The following is a 19,519-nucleotide window of genomic DNA, read 5'->3' on the forward strand; positions in this document are numbered from 1 at the left end:
CTGGCTTGGCGGTGGCGGGTCTTCCCGCCACCACCAAGCCAGTTCGCAGCGGGGGCTTTTCGCCGTTTGCCTTCCCCTGAGGGGGAGGCAAACGGCGAAAAACCCCGCCGCGCCGCAAATCGGCTCCGGGACTGGCTTGGCGGTGGCGGGTCTTCCCGCCACCGCCAAGCCAGTCCGCAGTGGGGGTTTTTCGCCGTTTGCCTTCCCCTGGGGGAGGCAAACGGCGAAAAACCCCGCCGCGCCGCAAATCGGCTCCGGGACTGGCTTGGCGGTGGCGGGTCTTCCCGCCACCGCCAAGCCAGTCCGCAGCGGGGGTTTTTCGCCGTTTGCCTTCCCCTGGGGGAGGCAAACGGCGAAAAACCCCGCCGCGCCGCAAATCGGCTCCGGGACTGGCTTGGCGGTGGCGGGTCTTCCCGCCACCGCCAAGCCAGTCCGCAGCGGGGGGTTTTCGCCGTTTGCCTTCCCCTGGGGGAGGCAAACAGCGAAAAACCCCGCCGCGCCGCAATTCGGCTCCGGGACTGGCTTGGCGGTGGCGGGATGTTCCCGCCACCGCCAAGCCAGTCCGCAGCGGGGGGTTTTCGCCGTTTGCCTTCCCCTGGGGGAGGCAAACAGCGAAAAACCCCGCCGCGCCGCAATTCGGCTCCGGGACTGGCTTGGCGGTGGCGGGAAAAAGGGGAGGAATTCCTCCCCTTCTTCCCGCCGCTGCCAAGCCAAAGCGGGCCTCCCTCCGCGCCCGCTGCCGCTTCGGCTTCCTCGGGTTCCCCGAGGAAGCGCCGTCCCATGCCGGAGGTGTGCGGCAAGGCTGCCGGGGGGGGGGAGCGCTTCTCTCCCCCGCCGCCTCACCGCGCACCTCCGGCATGAGACTGGGCTTCGGAGCGGCGGTTGGCGGAGCGGCAGTTGGCTGTTCCCTGTGTCCCGAGAGCACGGGTCCAATCCCTGTGTCCCTGGTTGTCCCTCCGTCCAATCCCTGTGTCTCTGGGGGACATGCGCAGTACCCCAGGGACACACGGGACATCTGGACGCAGGGACAACATGGACATTATTATATAGGATATGATTTTGTATGATTCTGTATGTTATGATTTATATGATTTTGTATATTTGAATTTATGTTTGGTACGATTGCGATCTTTGAGTATGTGTGGACTGTATTTTAACCTTAAATCTTAATAAAGTATTTTTTTTAAAAAGGATTCAAGCTACAAGAAAGAAGATTCCACCTCAACATTAGGAAGAACTTCCTGACAGTAAGAGCTGTTCGGCAGTTGGATTTGCTGCCAAGGAGTGGGGTGGAGTCTCCTTCTTTGGAGGTCTTTAAGCAGAGGCTTGACAGCCATCTGTCAAGAATGCTTTGATGGCGTTTCCTGCTTGGCAGGGGGTTGGACTGGATGGCCCTTGGGGTCTCTTCCAACTCTAGGATTCTATGATGTGTTTACCATGATTCCTCTGTTCTAATGGACCTCGTCACATCCAGCAACCAATGGGTGGAGATATGCACAGTCCACTGGGTTAACAAAATGAGTAAAAAAAAAGGGGGGGGGGAATTTCAGGCCAAAATATCACAAAGAGGTTGTAAAGGGGGGAAAGCATACTGGATTGTGGCTGTTTTGCAAACATATACACTCACCCTTGCTGGGAGAATTCAGACGTGCTGCCGAAGACGACAGGCGCTTGCTGATGACATTTTCTGCTTGCTTGAGGTTTGCTGAGGAGGTAGAGCGCTTGCTGCCTGAAAAAAAGGAATTACGACTTTAGCACAGCCTGGGTTGAAGTTCTCCCTGAATCGGCTCCGGAAATCGGTTCCCCAAACCAAAGCATTCCAATGCCACATGATAAGGAAATGACTGTTTGATGTTTGGGCCAGATATAAAGATTGTTTAGAAAGGAAAAACACCCAGGTGGATCTCACCTTTAGAGGCCAAAGTTAAGAATATGGAAGTTAAGTGGTTAAAATATATGGATATCTTAATAGGAGTGAATGATCAGATGAAGTTGAAATCATATCACCAGATGAAAAATCAATTGAAATCAAAAGAAGCATAGAATCGTAGAGTTGGAAGAGACCACAAGGGCCATCCAGTCCAACCCCCTGCCGAGCAGGAAACACCATCAAAGCATTCTTGACATATGCCTGTCAAGCCTCTGCTTAAAGACCTCCAAAGAAGGAGACTCCACCACACTTCTTGGCAGCCAATTCCACTGTCGAACAGCTCTTACTGTCAGGAAGTTCTTCCTAATGTTGAGGTGGAATCTTCTTTCTCGTAGTTTGAATCCATTGCTCCGTGTCCGCTTCTCTGGAGCAGCAGAAAACAACCTTTCTCCCTCCTCTATATGACATCCTTTTATATGAGGGAACAATGAGGGAAGTGGAAGTACAAAGAGGCTATAGAAGCAATTAGATTCAGTAAGAAGGGACTATGTTTAAGTGAACCAGAACTATTAAGATTTCCAGATCCGAATGAGATTTTGAAATATTGGGAATGAGTGTGTAAAATGGATCAAATAATGTTCTATAATAAGTATTTTAGATGAAGAAATGGTTTAAGAAGAAGAGAGCGCTGTATTAGTCATTAATAGAAACGTTGGGGGGGGAGGAGGAAGCCGATAGAATAAGAATTATATACGATATTGTTATAGAAACTTTTATTTTTTATTTTATTTCTGTACCCCTTTTTTGTACACCCTCCTTTTTTCTTTTTGTACCCTTTATAAAATCAATAAATATATATATAGAGAGAGAGATTATCACCCCTATTTTATTGTCCATTCTGGGTCACCCAACCACTGTACTACACTTGGGCAAAAAAAATAAAAGGCACAAATACAGGATGGGAGACACCTGGCTTGAGAGCAGTACATGTGAAAAGGATCTAGGAGTCCTGGTAGACCACAAACTTGACATAAGTCAGCAGTGTGATGCAGCAGCTCAAAAAGCCAATGCAATTCTGGGCTGCATCAATAGGAGTATAGCGTCTAGATCTAGGGAAGTAATAGTACCACTGTATTCTGCTCTGGTCAGACCTCACCTGGAGTACTGTGTCCAGTTCTGGGCACCGCAGTTCAAGAAGGATACTGACAAGCTGGAACGTGTCCAGAGGAGGGCAACCAAAATGGGCAAAGGCCTGGAAACGATGCCTTATGAGGAACGGCTTAGGGAGCTGGGTATGTTTAGCCTGGAGAAGAGAAGGTTAAGGGGTGATATGATAGCCATGTTCAAATATATAAAAGGATGTCATATGGAGGAGGGAGAAAGATTGTTTTCTGCTGCTCCAGAGAAGCGGACACGGAGCAATGGATTCAAACTCCAAGAAAGAAGCTTCCACCTAAACATTAGGAAGAACTTCCTGACAGTAAGAGCTGTTCGACAGTGGAATTGGCTGCCAAGAAGTGTGGTGGAGTCTCCTTCTTTGGAGGTCTTTAAGCAGTGGCTTGACAGCCATATGTCAAGAATGCTTTGATGGTGTTTCCTGCTTGGCAGGGGGTTGGACTGGATGGCCCTTGTGGTCTCTTCCAACTCTACGATTCTATGATTGTCCATTTCTATTCTTATATTTCTGCTCCAGATAGATCTTAAATTTCTTCCAATCTTCTCCCACCGTCTCCTCTCCCCGATCTCGGATTCTCCCAGTCAGTTCAGACAATTCCATGAATTCTATCAGCTTCATCTGCCATTCAGTCGTCCACCGTAGGAATAGCTTCAGATTTCCAGTTCCTAGCTAATATAATCCTAGCTGCTGCTGTGGCATACAGGAAAAAACATAATGTATTTCTTTGGCAATTCTTTCCTTGAAATTCCGAGTAAAAAAGCTTCTGGCCTCTTCACAAACGTGTTTTTAAACACTTTCTTTAACTCATTATACATCTTGTCCCAGAAGCTCTTTACTGTGAAAGGGGGGAGAAGCTGGCCGGCCTGTCAGATGAGATAAGAACGCATGGGAAGAGATAAGAATGCAGGGTACATCATCGCACTTGCTTATCGGACTTGATTCTTGCACTTTATACTGGACTTTTCAGACTTCGAGCATGAGATTTTGTACACATGTTTGAATCTCCTTGTATATGTGAAGGTTGTCGGTGCATATACATTTAAATATCTGCCCTTCACGGTGGTTTACCTTTTCATTGTTTTTTTGCTACGGCTGGGGGCTGATGCAGATAAAGGTCGATTCATTCATTCATTCCAACTCTTTAAGACACGGGGATAACTTCTAAAAGGATGTCCGCCTGGGACATGCAACTCTGGGGTCTCAGAAACAGTTCGTAGAAATAGCAGGGTAGCAGACTGGGTGGGTGAACAGGTATATTACACCAGACACCAGAGAATATTCCAAGGCGCTAGGCTGGACTAGATGAATCCCAAGCCGGAATTAAGATTGCCGGAAGAAATATCAACAACCTCAGATGTGCAGATGACACAACCTTGATGGCAGAAAGTGAGGAGGAATTCAAGAACCTTGTAATGAGGGTGAAAGAGGAGAGCGCAAAATATGGTCTGAAGCTCAACATCAAAAAAAGCTAAGATCATGGCCACTGGTCCCGTCACCTGCTGGCAAAGAAAAGGAGAAGAAATGGAGGCAGTGAGAGATCTTGCTTTCTTGGGCTCCTTGATCACTGCAGATGGTGACAGCAGTCACGAAATTAAAAGACGCCTGCTACTTGGGAGAAAAGCAATGACAAACCTAGACAGCATCTTAAAAAGCAGAGACATCACCTTGCCGACAAAGGTCCGTATAGTTAAAGCTATGGTTTTCCCAGTAGTGGTGTATGGAAGTGAGAGCTGGACCATCAAGAAGGCTGATTGCCGAAGAATGGATGCTTTTGAATTCTGGTGCTGGAGGAGACTCTTGAGAGTCCCATGGACTGCTAGAAGATCAAACCTATCCATTCTGAAGGAAATCAGCCCTGAGTGCTCCCTGGAAGGACAGATCGTGAAGCTGAGGCTCCAATACTTTGGCCACCTCATGAGAAGACTCCCTGGAAAAGACCCTGATGTTGGGAAAGATGGAGGGCACAAGGAGAAGGGGACTCCCTGGAAAAGAGCCTGATGTTGGGAAAGATGGAGGGCACAAGGAGAAGGGGACTCCCTGGAAAAGAGCCAGATGTTGGGAAAGATGGAGGGCACAAGGAGAAGGGGACTCCCTGGAATAGACCCTGATGTTGGGGAAGATGGAGGGCACAAGGAGAAGGGGACTCCCTGGAAGAGACCCTGATGTTGGGGAAGATGGAGGGCACAAGGAGAAGGGGACTCCCTGGAAAAGCCCCTGATGCTGGGAAAGATGGAGGGCACAAGGAGAAGGGGACTCCCTGGAAGAGACCCTGATGTTGGGGAAGATGGAGGGCACAAGGAGAAGGGGACGACAGAGGACGAGATGGTTGGACAGTGTTCTCGAAGCTACGAACATGAGTTTGGCCAAACTGCGGGAGGCAGTGGAAGACAGGAGTGCCTGGCGTGCTCTGGTCCATGGGGTCACGGAGAGTCGGACACGACTAAACGACTAAACAATACCTAAGGTTTCCATGCAATGTAATGTATACAATAATGAGCAAGCAGGTCATATGAATTCCTTCGATCCCAAAGAGGAAGTAGCAAGTCAGTTGCATGCAAGCAATTGCCTGGTTAAGAGGAACGCAGCTCTGCGTGGCTTACGGAAGGCCTTTAAGCAACGCCGTTCTAGACAGGAAGCGAACATTGCTTAAATCCAGCGAGGGAATGCCAAGGCCGGTGGGGTTAGTTAAATAATAGCAAGCAGGCAAATACTGTACTGTAGATCCGAGACCTACCTTCATCTGGAATTGGTGACTCTGCGAAAGAAAGTTTGCAAACGAAAATCACAAGGATGAAACGAGCATGAGAGAATTCACAAGGAAAACAGTCAGAAAGAAGGGGCAAGGCAGGATTACGGTTCTTAGTCTGAAACAACTGGCACCCTCATTGAACAACCCCATTACGAGATGTAGCGTTAGTTAAATCCCCAATCGGCCAGTACCTAACAACATAGGAAACTGTCTTGTACTGGGCCAGAGCACTGGGTTCACGTAGCTCAGTACTGCCAACACTGGCTGGCAGGAGATGTTCAGAGATTCAGGCAGGTAACATTCCCAGCTCTTACCTGAGATGTGATGTATTGAACCAGGGCTCTCCCAAATAATAATAATAATCATCATCATCATCATCATCATAGAATAGAATCATAGAATCCTAGAGTTGGAATTTGCAGTGGAATTTGCTGCCAAGGAGTGCGGTGGAGTCTCCTTCTTTGGAGGTCTTTAAGCAGAGGCTTGACAGGCCTATGTCAAGAATGCTTTGATGGTGTTTCCTGCTTGGCAGGGGTTTGGACTGGATGGCCCTTGTGGTCTCTTCCAACTCTAGGATTCTATGATTCTATACATCAGGGTCTGGTGGATTCTGCTTCAGTGTATCTGATGAAGTGTGCATGCACATGAAAGCTCATACCAAAATAAAAACTTAGTTGGTCTTTAAGCTGCCACTGAAGGATTCTATGATTCTAATGTTTAACAGATTATTGTGTTTTATTTCTCTGTTGGAAGCCGCCCAGGGTGGCTGGGGAAACCCAGCCATCTGGGCGGGGTATAAATAACAATTTTTATTATTATTATTATTATTTTTATTATTATTATTATTATTTGGAGTTGACATCCCGCTTTATTACGGTCTCAAAGCGGCTATAACGTTCTCCTTTCCCTTCCTCCCCCACAACAAACACTCTGCGAGGTGAGTTAGGCTGAGAGACTTCAGAGAAGTGTGACTAGCCCAAGGTCACCCGGCAGCTGCATGTGGAGGAGCGGAGATACGAACCCGGTTCCCCAGATTTACGAGTCCACCGCTCTTAACCGCTATACCACACTGGAGGAGAGAAAGAGAAGGAGGAGGAGGAGGAAAAGAGGAAGAGGAGGAGAATACTTCTCTGGGTGGCAGTGTCTCTCTAGGCCGACAGAAAGGTAGCCACAGATACCTACCCGGCTTGCCGTCCGAATCGGTGACGGAGCCTCCCCAGGACCACCTCTTCTGTCGAGTTTCCAGCCGCTGGCTCCGCTCCAGTGTCCGATGGAGAACCGCTTCGTAGCGCTCCTGTCGATGAAAAAAATCTCTGGAGTTAGGCAGCGGGAACTGTGAGCGCGTTACTGTCTGGAAAATTACGATGATGAAGGCATATATAATAGGTAAAGGTAAAGGGACCCCTGACCATTAGGTCCAGTCGTGACCGACTCTGGAGTTGCGGCGCTCATCTCGCATTATTGGCCGAGGGAGCCGGCGTACAGCTTCCAGGTCACGTGGCAGCATGACAAAGCCGCTTCTGGAAAACCAGAGCAGCACATGGAAACGCCGTTTACATTCCCGCTGTAGCGGTTCCTATTTATCTACTTGCATTTTGGCATGCTTTCGAACTGCTAGGTTGGCAGGAGCTGGGACCGAGCAACAGGAGCTCACCCCGTCGCAGGGATTTGAACCGCTGACCTTCTGATCAGCAAGCCCTAGGCTCAGTGGTTTAACCCACAGCACCACCCGGGTCCCTTGCATATATAATAATGCATGACAAATTATAAGCAGAAAATACACTCACGAGAAGAGACAAATGTTCCAACCTTAATTTTTGTATCCTGAAGGATACAAAAAGTTAAGCAGAAGAAACATAGAATCATAGAGTTGGAAGAGACCACAAGGGCCATCCAGTCCAACCCCCTGCCAAGCCTGGAGGACTGTGTCCAGTTCTGTGCACCACAGTTCAAGAAGGATACTGACAAGCTGGAACGTGTCCAGAGGAGGGCAACCAAAATGGTCAAAGGCCTGGAAACGATGCCTTATGAGGAACGGCTTAGGGAGCTGGGTATGTTTAGCCTGGAGAAGAGAAGGTTCAGGGGTGATATGATAGCCATGTTCAAATATATGTCATATAGAGGAGGGAGAAAGATTGTTTTCTGCTGCTCCAGAGAAGTGGACACGGAGCAATGGATTCAAACTACAAGAAAGAAGATCCCACCTAAACATTAGGAAGAACTTCCTGACAGTAAGAGCTGTTCGGCAGTGGGATTTGCTGCCAAGGAGTGTGGTGGAGTCTCCTTCTTTGGAGGTCTTTAAGCAGAGGCTTGACAGCCATATGTCAAGAATGCTTCGATGGTGTTTCCTGCTCGGCAGGGGGTTGGACTGGATGGCCCTTGTGGTCTCTTCCAACTCTAGGATTCTATGATTCTATGATTCTAACCCAGGTGTCCCCAAACTAAGGCCCAGGGGCCGGATGTGGCCCAATCACCTTCTAAATCCGGCCCGCGGACAGTCTGGGAATCAGCATGTTTTTACATGAGTAGAATGTGTCCTTTAATTTAAAATGCATCTCTGGGTTATTTGTGGGGTATAGGAATTTATTCATATTGTTTTTCAAAATATAGTCCGGCCCCCCACAAGGTCTGAGGGACAGTGGACCGGCCCCCTGCTGAAAAAGTTTCCTGACCCCTGTTCTAACCAATTACACCCATGCTTCGGGTTAAGTACGCTTCAGGTTGAGTACTCCGCAGACCCGCCCGGAACGGATTAATCCACTTTCCATTCCTTTCAATGGGAAAGTTCGCTTCAGGTTAGGTACGGACTCCCGGAACCAATTGTGTACTTAAACCGAGGTACCACTGTACTCTAAAAGAGGATTAAGACCGCTTAACTAGTGCCACTATCGTGGTGTCTCTCTAACGCAGGCATGGCCCAACTTGGCCCCCCAGCTGTTTTGAGACTACAACTCCCATCGTCCCTGCCCACTGGTCCTGTTAGCTAGGGACAATGGGAGTTGTAGTCCCCAAACAACTGGAGGGGGACAAGTTTGTCTACCACTTAGCATTCAGCTCTACAATACCTTGTCCTCCTCCAGCTTCTGTTTCCGCTTCTCCTCTACAGCTACCCTCCTTTGTTCTTCCTTCAACTTCTGCTCCTTCAGTCGTTTCTGCCTCTCCTCCATTTGCTTCTCGTACTGGAGCTTGGCCTTCTTCTCCTTTTCCAATATCTGGGTTTCTTTGGCCGCTGCAAATTTCAACCAGGGAGGATAAAAATCAATTTATTTATTTTTTAAAAAAAGGATTTTTAAATTTAAATCGGTTTTTTTTAAACAAAATGCTTTGGGAGAAAAAAATCTTTCTAAATATAGTTTACTACTTAAGTAATGTGGGACGCAGGTGGCGCTGTGGCTTAAGCCACAGAGCCTAGGGCTTGCTGATCAGAAGGTCGGCGGTTCGAGTCCCCGCAATGGGGTGAGCTCCCGTTGCTCGGTCCCAGCTCCTGCCAACCTAGCAGTTCGAAAGCACATCAAAGTGCAAGTAGATAAATAGGGACTGCTCCGGCGGGAAGGTAAACGGCGTTTCCATGCGCTGCTCTGGTTTGCCAGAAGTGGCTTTGTCATGCTGGCCACATGACCTGGAAGTTGTACGCCGGCTCCCTCGGCCAATAATGCGAGATGATCGCGCAACCCCAGAGTCGGTCACGACTGGACCTAATGGTCAGGGGTCCCTTTACCTTTACTTAAGTGATATTTCCCCCCCTGCATGTGTTGTCTGTCAAGTATCAATGTTCAGCACAGGGTGGATTAAAATCAATAGGTTTTTTTTCAAAAAAAATAATCATCAGATTTTTAAAAATTTAAATCGGATTTTTAAAATAAAATGCTTTTGGAGGAAAAAAATCTTTCTAAAAACTTTCTATTGAAGTGACATTATAGTCCCAAGGTAATTATTGAATGAATGAATTTATTAATACGGTCGCAGACCAGGATCAACACGCACAATATCACAGATCATAAAACAGGCACCCCCAAATTGCGGCCCTCCTGATGTTTTGGCCTACAACTCCCATGATCCCTAGCTAAGAAGACCAGCGGTCAGGGAATATGGGAATTGTAGTCCAAAACATCTGGAGGGCCAAAGTTTGGGGATGCCTGTCATAAAACATATCAAAAATACAGAGGACAGTATGAATATAACAAGGATTGAAATATAAAAATCAAAATTAATTATTAGCCTACCCCAGGGGTCAGCAAACATTTTCAGCAGGGGGCCGGTCCACTGTCTCTCAGACCTTGTGGGGGGCCGGACTGTATTTTTTTTAATAAAAAAGAATGAATTCCTATGCCCCACAAATAACTTAGAGATGCATTTTAAATAAAAGGACACATTCTACTCATGTAAAAACATGCTGATTCCTGGACCTTCCACGGGGGGGGGGGGGGTTGAGAAGGCGATTGGGCCGCATCTGGCAACCGGGCCTTAGTTTGGGTACCGCTGGCCTACCCCCTGTAGTTAACATTTAGGGGTTTGATCATTATGGGATACCACTCGCTTCCTGCGATTGATTGCAGACACCACACAGAATTTGGCTACATTTCATGGAGTCTTGGGATTCTTGTCCTCTCCCAGTCGTTTTAAACTATGGTGTTCGGATTCTTTCATGGACTTTTGCAAAACAGGTGTAATAAGAGTCACGCGTATGTCCTCATGAAAAGGACAACGTAGTAGTACATGTGAAGCAGTACTGAAGAGAAGGTTGAGGGGTGATATGATAGCCATGTTCAAATATATCAAAGGATGTCATCTAGAGGAGGGAGAAAGGTTGTTTTCTGCTGCTCCAGAGAAGCGGACACAGAGCAATGGATTCAAGCTACAAGAAAGAAGATTCCACCTCAACATGAGGAAGAACTCCCTGACAGTAAGAGCTGTTCGGCAGTGGGATTTGCTGCCAAGGAGTATGGTGGAGTCTCCTTCTTTGGAGGTCTTTAAGCAGAGGCTTGACAGCCATATGTCAGGAATGCTTTGATGGTGTTTCCTGCTTGGCAGGGGGTTGGACTGGATGGCCCTTGTGGTCTCTTCCAACTCTATGATTCTATGCTTCGAGTGATATTGGCGCTGAATGGCCCCCGGTAACAACTGAAGAGATCTATAGGCTTATCCAATCTCTTAAACCTTGAAAAGCCCCGGCGCAGACAACATATCACCAGAACTCCTCAAGGCTATTGTTGAATGGGGCGGCCCTGTGTTAGCTGGCCTGTTTACTAGCATAGATCAATCAGCCACTATCCCCGAGGACTGGGGATTAGCAATCATCATCCCATTATTCAAGAAAGGGACCAGATCGGATCCGGCTAATTACAGGCCAATCAGCCTCCTAAGGATTATTAGCAAAGGGAATTATTATTCATCAGGAAATAAGAATTCCTTTTAAGTTTTTCATGTGGGACAAGAAGCTACATAAAAAAATTCCTTCAGTAGCACCTTAAAGACCAACTAAGTTTTTATTTTGGTATGAGCTTTCGTGTGCATGCACACTTCTTCAGATACAGTGAAATGGAAGTTTCCAGGCACTTATGTAGAGAAGGGGTGGGGAGGGGTGGGGATGGGGAGGGGGGATCACTCAGAAGGGTGGTGGAAATGGGTGATTGACTGACTGATAGCTGTTGATGACCGCAAACGACTGCAAATGGTTTTGCATGAAAAAGCAAGGGTTGAGATGGCTGAAGATCGCTTATCATGTATAATGAGATAAGAACCCGATATCTCTGTTCAAACCAGGTCCCTCCATGGTTTTGAGCTTGGTGATAAGTTGCAATTCAGCAACTTCTCTTTCCAGTCTATTTCTGAAATTCTTTTGTAGTAAGACAGCTACTTTGAGATCTTGTATAGAATGTCCTGGGAGATTGAAGTGTTCTCCTACTGGTTTTTCTGTCTTCTGGTTCCTGATGTCAGATTTATGTCCATTTATCCTTTGGCGTAGGGTTTGGCCTGTTTGTCCAATATAGAGAGCTGAAGGGCACTGTTGGCATTTGATGGCATACACAATGTTAGAGGATGAGCAATTAAATAGTCCTGAGATGGTATGTTGGATGTTGTTGGGGCCAGTAATGGTGTTGTCTGGGTGTATGTGGCAGCAAAGTTGGCATCTGGGTTTATTGCAGGCTCTGGTACCAGTGTCCATGTTAAGTCTGGTGGTTGTATTATTGTGGGTGAGGAGTTGTTTAAGATTGGGTGGCTGTCTGTAGGCAATGAAAGGTCTTCCTCCCAGAGCTTGAGAAAGGGAGCGGTCATTGTCCAGGAGAGGCTGTAGATCTCTGATGATGCGTTGTACTGTTTTAGCTTGGGAGCTGTATGTGATGACTAGTGGTGTTCTGTTATTTTCTTTTTTGGGTCTGTCTTGCAGCAGGTTCTCTCTAGGTATCTGTCTGGCTCTGTTGATCTGTTGTTTAACTTCATCAGGTGGATATTTTAGTTCTAAAAAGGTTTGCTGTAGATCTCTTAGGTGAGATTCTCTGTCTGTAGAGTTGGAACAGATGCGGTTGTAACGTATGTCCTGCCTGTATACGATGGATTGTTTGGTATGTTTGGGATGGTAGCTAGAAGCATGTAGATATGTTTGTCGGTCAGTTGGTTTTCTGTATAAGGTGGTATATATAAGAAGCTACAGTTAGAACTGGATATGGAACAACTGATTGTTTCAAAATTGGGAGAGGAGTACGACAAGGCTGTATATTGTCTCCCTGCTTATTTAACTTATATGCAGAATTCATCATGCGAAAGGCCGGACTAGATGAATCCCAAGACGGAATTAAGATTGCCGGAAGAAATATCAACAACCTCAGATATGCAGATGACACAACCTTGATGGCAGAAAATGAGGAGAAATTCAAGAACCTTTTAATGAGGGTGAAAGAGGAGAAAGCAAAATATGGTCTGAAGCTCAACATCAAAAAAAACCAAGATCATGGCCACTGGTCCCATCACCTCCTGGCAAATAGAAGGGGAAGAAATGGAGGCAGGGAGAGATTTTAGTTTCTTGGGCTCCTTGATCACTGCAGATGGTGACAGCAGTCACGAAATTAAAAGACGCCTGCTTCTTGGGAGAAAAGCAATGACAAACCTAGACAGCATCTTAAAAAGCAGAGACATCACCTTGCCGACAAGGGTCCGTATAGTTAAAGCTATGATTTTCCCAGTAGTGATGTATGGAAGTGAGAGCTGGACCATCAAGAAGGCTGATCGCCGAAGAATTGATGCTTTTGAATTATGGTGCTGGAGGAGACTCTTGAGAGTCCCATGGACTGCAAGAAGATCAAAGCTATCCATTCTGAAGGAAATCAGCCCTGAGTGCTCACTGGAAGGACAGATCATGAAGCTGAGGCTCCAATACTTTGGCCACCTCATGAGAAGAGAAGACTCCCTGGAAAAGACCCTGATGTTGGGAAAGATGGAGGGCACAAGGAGAAGGGGACTCCCTGGAAAAGAGCCAGATGTTGGGAAAGATGGAGGGCACAAGGAGAAGGGGACTCCCTGGAAAAGAGCCTGATGTTGGGAAAAATGGAGGGCACAAGGAGAAGGGGACTCCCTGGAAAAGACCCTGATGTTGGGAAAGATGGAGGGCAGAAGGAGAAGGGGACTCCCTGGAAAAGACCCTAATGTTGGGAAAGATGGAGTGCACTAGGAGAAGGGGACGACAGAGGACAAGATGGTTGGACAGTGTTCTCGAAGCTACGAACATGAATTTGACCAAACTGCGGGAGGCAGTGCAAGACAGGAGTTGTCTGGTGTGCTCTGGTCCATGGGGTCACGAAGAGTCGGACACGACTAAACAACAACAACAACAATAGCTAAATTGCAGAAATTGGCCACGTCATATGACACTGGGCTTGAGGAATCTTCCAGATTCGGGGGGGGGGGATTCCAAATAAATTGTAAGGGTTTAAATTTTGATAAAAGGGGTAAAATAAGTTGAGCTCCTTCTTCATGATAAAATTCACAAAATAAAATAACGGGAGTGACAGATTCGACCTTGTTAGACCTGCAAGGGCAAAGGCGCTCATGAATTGGTACCCGCGTAAATTTGCCGTACAGCACCGGCAAATTGCCTCACAGCGGGCTCTAGAGAAGGCCCATCTATAAGCTTCGTTAGGGATGTTAGATAAGCAAGGGGCAGCTGTAACATCCGGCCACGATTTTAGACATCTATAATTCTCCGGGAGTAAGGCATCTTATTGTTCTAATTCGGCATTGTCAAGTCTCCGAGTAATAGTTCTTTTTGCCTTGTTCAGAGTTCCACTAAAAAAATTCTGTAAAAAAGATTATTTAAATCAGGTCTGAACGACGAGTGATTTAAATCGATTTGACTGAAATCAGATCCGCCCTGTCTGCCACACAAATGCAAACAGGACGTACCGCATATTTGCAAGCATTTTTATCTGTACTTTTAAAAATATGCCTACCTTGCTGCTTATCGCGCTCCTCTCGCCGTTCCCTGGCCAGCCTTTGCCTCTCTTCTGTTCTCAACGTGGAACCATCAATCACTGGAAAGAACGGCAAAGTTGAACTGGTTACAGAGCTGAGATTTCTGGAGGAACAAGGGACCAATGGGCACCATTTTCTTTTCCCAGGAGTACAACTTCCTGACAGTAAGAGCTATTCGACAGTGGAGTTTGCTACCAAGGCGTGTGGTGGAGTCTCCTTCTTGGGAGGTCTTTAAGCAGAGGCTTGACAGGCCATATGTCAGGAATGCTTTGGTGGTGTTTCCTGCTTGGCAGGGGGTTGGACTGGATGGCCCTTGTGGTCTCTTCCAACTCTATGATTCTATGACTTTGTGATTGCAGCGTTCATCTTGCATTATTGGCCGAGGGAGCCAGCGTACAGCTTCCAGGTCATGTGGCCAGCATGACAAAGCCGCTTCTGGTGAACCAGAGCAGCGCACGGAAACATCGTTTACCTTCCCGCTGTAGCGGTTCCTATTTATCTACTTGCACTTTGACGTGCTTTTGAGCTGCTAGGTTGGCAGGAGCTGGGACCGAGCAACGGGAGCTCACCCCGTCGCGGGGATTCGAACCACCGACCTTTTGATCGGCAAGCCCTAGGACAGTGATGGGCAACCTTTTGAGCTTGCTGTGTCAAAATTCGCCAAAAAAACGAGCATAACTCGGGTGATGTGTCACTTCGAGGAAAAAAACCATAATTTCGAGATATTTATAGTTTAAATAACAAAAATGTATAATTGTAATATACTGTATGTTCCTGCGTATAAGAGTACTTTTTAACCCAAGAAGATCTTCTCAAAAGTCGAGGGTCGTCTTATACACTGGGTCGTATTTCTTATATGGCGAGTATATCCCAAACGCTATATTTTAACTGGAAAAGTTGGGGGTCGTCTTATACGCCCAGTCGTCTTATACGCCATATATAAGTCGTCTTATATATGGTATAACTGTATTTAATAAACAAAAAACTAATTATTTAACCTAACCTAACCAAAAACCCCTTATTTATCACAAAGGGCCCAGAATTGTTGAGCTTTTGGGGGGAGCTGCTGACCAAAGTTTTGGAGGTTTTTTTGGGGGGTGCAAAAGTTGCTTTGCTTTTTTGTTTGGGGGGGGGTGCCCCAAAGCTGCTGCACTTTTTTGGAGGGGGAGAACAGAAATAAACTCAGAATAATACCTTCGCTGGAACTAACACGCAGCACCGACATAGTCTGCCAAAGCGCATTTTAAAGAAAAGCACACATTCTACTCATGTAAAAATACGCTGATTCCTGGACCGTCCGTGGGCCGGATTGAGAAGGCGATTGGGCTGGATCCAGCCCCCGGGCCTTAGGTTGCCAACCCATGCCCTGTTGTGTGGGCATTTTCTGCTTTCCAAAACAAAAACAGCATCCTCACTGGCCCACGTAGCATAGCTGCCAAGTCTCCCATATTCCCCGGGAAATCCCTGATTTTCCAGCTGTTCCTAGCTAAAAAACTGATTATTTTTTGTTTCCCCCCGGTTTATTCTGGCGCGGCAGCTATTTTGGAACTGGGCGGAGCATGCTCAGAAGCGACTTTTGATGCTGCTCTGCCCAGTTCCAAAATGGCCGCAGTGCGACTTCGGGCGCGGCGGCCTTCTTGGAACTGGGCAAAGCAGCATCCAAAGTCGCTTCTGAGCATGCTCCGCCCATTTCCAAAATGGCGGCGGCGCTACTTCCGGTCTGCTACTTCCGGCCTTATTTCTCGGACAGCAACTTGGCAGGTATGCTTTCAGGACCGGTGTTATGTGGTCTCGGCAGTCCCCATCAGTTTCCAGGTCACCTTCATTTTCCTCCCCGCAAGTAGCTTTTGAAAGATGTCAAAATGGGACTCTTTTGAGAAGGACAATCTGCAACTTAGAATCATAGAATCATAGAATCCTAGAGTTGGAAGAGAACACAAGGGCCATCCAGTCCAACCCCCTGCCAAGCAGGAAACACCATCAAAGCATTCTTGACAAATGCCTGTCAAGCCTCTGCTTAAAGACCTCCAAAGAAGGAGACTCCACCACACTCCTTGGCAGCAAATTCCACTGCCGAACAGCTCTTACTGTCAACTTAAAACAGTAGCAGCCCAGATTTGTGAGCTAAAAACCGGAAGGACTGTGAAGAGCCACAACTGAGGAATGGGACTTTTTTTTTTATTAAAGCAAGGATTTTACCTGGCCTGGTTGAAGATTTCATGCTAACTGGAGACTGGACTGAAACAGGACTAGGACCACTTTGGCTTCTTCTTTCTTCGGCTAACACCTGGGCTGCAGCGACTGTAAAACAGACCACAATCGCAGTTATCACAGTGAAAATCCACAATGTATTTCCAGTGGCAGGCTTTGTGCAAGACATGCTGGGATCTCTGATAATTTTTTAAAATTTCTTCGTATATCGTATGGCACAAATACAGATGACACCAAATTGGGAGGGGTGGCTAATACCCCAGAGGACAGGATCACACTTCAAAATGACCTTAACAGATTAGACAACTGGGCCAAAGCAAACAAGATGAATTTTAACAAGTAGAAATGTAAAGTACTACACTTGGGCCAAAAAAATGAAAGGCACAAATACAGGATGGGAGACACCTGGATTGAGAGCAGGACATGTGAAAAGGATCTAGGAGTCTTGGTAGACCACAAACTTGTCATGAGTCAACAGTGTGATGCAGCAGCTCAAAAAGCCAATGCAATTCTGGACTGCATCAATAGGAGTATAGCGTCTAGATCAAGGGAAGTAATAGTACCACTGTATTCTGCTCTGGTCAGACCTCACCTGGAGTACTGTGTCCAGTTCTGGGCACCACAGTTCAAGAAGGATACTGACAAGCTGGAACGTGTCCAGAGGAGGGCAACCAAAATGGTCAAAGGCCTGGAAATGATGCCTTATGAGGAACGGCTTAGGGAGCTGGGTATGTTTAGCCTGGAGAAGAGAAGGTTAAGGGGTGATATGATAGCCATGTTCAAATATATCAAAGGATGTCCTATAGAGGGAGAAAGGTTGTTTTCTGCTGCTCCAGAGAAGCGGACACGGAGCAATGGATTCAAACTACAAGAAAGAAGATTCCACCTCAACATTAGGAAGAACTTCCTGACAGTAAGAGCTGTTCGGCAGTGGGATTTGCTGCCAAGGAGTCTGGTGGAGTCTCCTTCTTTGGAGGACTTTAAGCAGAGGCTTGAGAGCCATATGTCAGGAATGCTTTGATGGTGTTTCCTGCTCGGCAGGGGGTTGGACTGGCTGGCCCTTGTGGTCTCTTCCAACTCTACAGTTCTATGATTCTACGGTAAGCTCAACAACTTTGGCTCCTCTAAAAAAGCTCAACTAATCTGCCCTTCCCTCCTAAAAAAATGGGGCTTTCCTCCTCCCTAAAAAAGCTTCACAACATTGCCCTGCTGAACCCCTAAAAACGGGGATTTCCTCCTCCCTAAAAAAAGCTCAGCAACTTGGTCCTGAACCCCCCAAAATGGGCCTTCCTCCTCCCTAAAAAGGGGGGGGGGGTAGATCACTGCCAGATTTAAACTCTGAGTAGATCACAGTCTATTGGGAGTTGGCCACCCCTGCACTATACTAAAACAGATGTTGATCTCTTCCTGTTTTCATGATCCCCCACCTCATTGCGTTGAGGAATTATGCTTTTTCATGTTTCTCTGTTTTTTCCTTCCTTGCTCTCAATACAGGGAAGTAGACCAGCTTCCTCTTTCCCTTTCCCCCGCCCCCTTATGTGAGGAAATTGCTCTCCTACTCAGCGGGAACTTTTTGCCTGTACGTGTCGTTTGTCAAATTCACAGGCCTTATACCTTATGAGGAACGGCTTGGAGAGCTGGGTATGTTTAGCCTGGAGAAGAGAAGGTTAAGGGGTGATATGATAGCCATGTTCAAATATACAAAAGGATGTCATATAGAAGAGGGAGAAAGATTGTTTTCTGCTGCTCCAGATAAGCAGACACGGAGCAATGGATTCAAACTGCAAGAAAGAAGATTCCACCTGAACATTAGGAAGAACTTCGTGACAGTAAGAGCTGTTCGAAAGTGGGATTTGCTGCCAAGGAGTGTGGTGGAGTCTCCTTCTTTGGAGGTCTTTAAGCAGAGGCTTGACAGGCATATGTCAAGAATGCTTTGATGGTGTTTCCTGCTTGGCAGGGGGTTGGACTGGATGGCCCTTGTGGTCTCTTCCAACTCTATGATTCTATGATAGCCATGTTCAAATATATAAAAGGATGTCATATAGAGGAGGGTGAAAGGTTGTTTTCTGCTGCTTTCATGATTCTATGATTCAATAAATTTCACAAGCATGCGCACCGCAAACCCTCTAAAAAGAGGCGGAACCAGTGAGAATGGGTAGAAGAGAATGAGCCAACTTAGGAAGGACAGGACCAAGACAAAACAGAGGAGCGAGGTTGGAGAAGATTCAGGAAACAGGGCTTTAAAGGTCATCTTTGTTTCTCCAGCTTGTAAACCACCTTGATATAAGATAAAAAGACGGTATACAAATTAAATGGTTGAGAAATATCAACAACCTCAGATATGCAGATGACACAACCTTCATGGCAGAAAGTGAGGAGGAATTCAAGAACCTTGTAATGAGGGTGAAAGAGGAGAGCGCAAAATATGGTCTGAAGCTCAACATCAAAAAAAGCTAAGATCATGGCCACTGGTCCCGTCACCTGCTGGCAAAGAAAAGGGGAAGAAATGGAGGCAGTGAGAGATCTTACTTTCTTGGGCTCCTTGATCACTGCAGATGGTGACAGCAGTCACGAAATTAAAAGACGCCTGCTACTTGGGAGAAAAGCAATGACAAACCTAGGCAGCATCTTAAAAAGCAGAGACATCACCTTGCCGACAAAGGTCCGTATAGTTAAAGCTATGGTTTTCCCAGTAGTGGTGTATGGAAGTGAGAGCTGGACCATCAAGAAGGCTGATTGCCGAAGAATGGATGCTTTTGAATTCTGGTGCTGGAGGAGACTCTTGAGAGTCCCATGGACTGCTAGAAGATCAAACCTATCCATTCTGATGGAAATCAGCCCTGAGTGCTCACTGGAAGGACAGATCGTGAAGCTGAGGCTCCAATACTTTGGCCACCTCATGAGAAGAGAAGACTCCCTGGAAAAGACCCTGATGTTGGGAAAGATGGAGGGCACAAGGAGAAGGGGACTCCCTGGAAAAGAGCCAGATGTTGGGAAAGATGGAGGGCACAAGGAGAAGGGGACTCCCTGGAAGAGACCCTGATGT

General features: G+C 46.8%; 1 protein-coding gene across 28 annotated transcripts in view; it reads right to left on the reverse strand.

The window, feature by feature from the left end:
* The window catches only part of MAP7D3 (MAP7 domain containing 3), a 62,306-nt gene that overhangs the window by 38,997 nt on the left and 3,790 nt on the right, over nucleotides 1–19,519 (reverse strand). For 14 of the 28 annotated variants that reach the window (XM_088665211.1, XM_060270361.2, XM_088665208.1 and 11 more), the window contains exons 2-7: nucleotides 16,462–16,563; nucleotides 14,241–14,321; nucleotides 8,862–9,025; nucleotides 6,979–7,090; nucleotides 5,782–5,802; nucleotides 1,628–1,729 (exon numbers count right to left, since the gene is read on the reverse strand). In XM_088665211.1, the coding sequence (XP_088521337.1) occupies nucleotides 1,628–1,729; nucleotides 5,782–5,802; nucleotides 6,979–7,090; nucleotides 8,862–9,025; nucleotides 14,241–14,321; nucleotides 16,462–16,563 (582 nt within the window). Of the gene's footprint in view, nucleotides 1–1,627; nucleotides 1,730–5,781; nucleotides 5,803–6,978; nucleotides 7,091–8,861; nucleotides 9,026–14,240; nucleotides 14,366–16,461; nucleotides 16,564–17,065; nucleotides 17,213–19,519 lie in introns of those variants that run through there. The other 14 variants (XM_088665217.1, XM_088665210.1, XM_088665212.1 and 11 more) reach the window with 4 other exon arrangements.

The sequence above is a fragment of the Zootoca vivipara genome, chromosome Z2 (assembly GCF_965207765.1).
Source record: "Zootoca vivipara chromosome Z2, rZooViv2.hap1.1, whole genome shotgun sequence".
In the NCBI taxonomy this organism is placed as follows: Eukaryota; Metazoa; Chordata; class Lepidosauria; order Squamata; family Lacertidae; genus Zootoca; species Zootoca vivipara.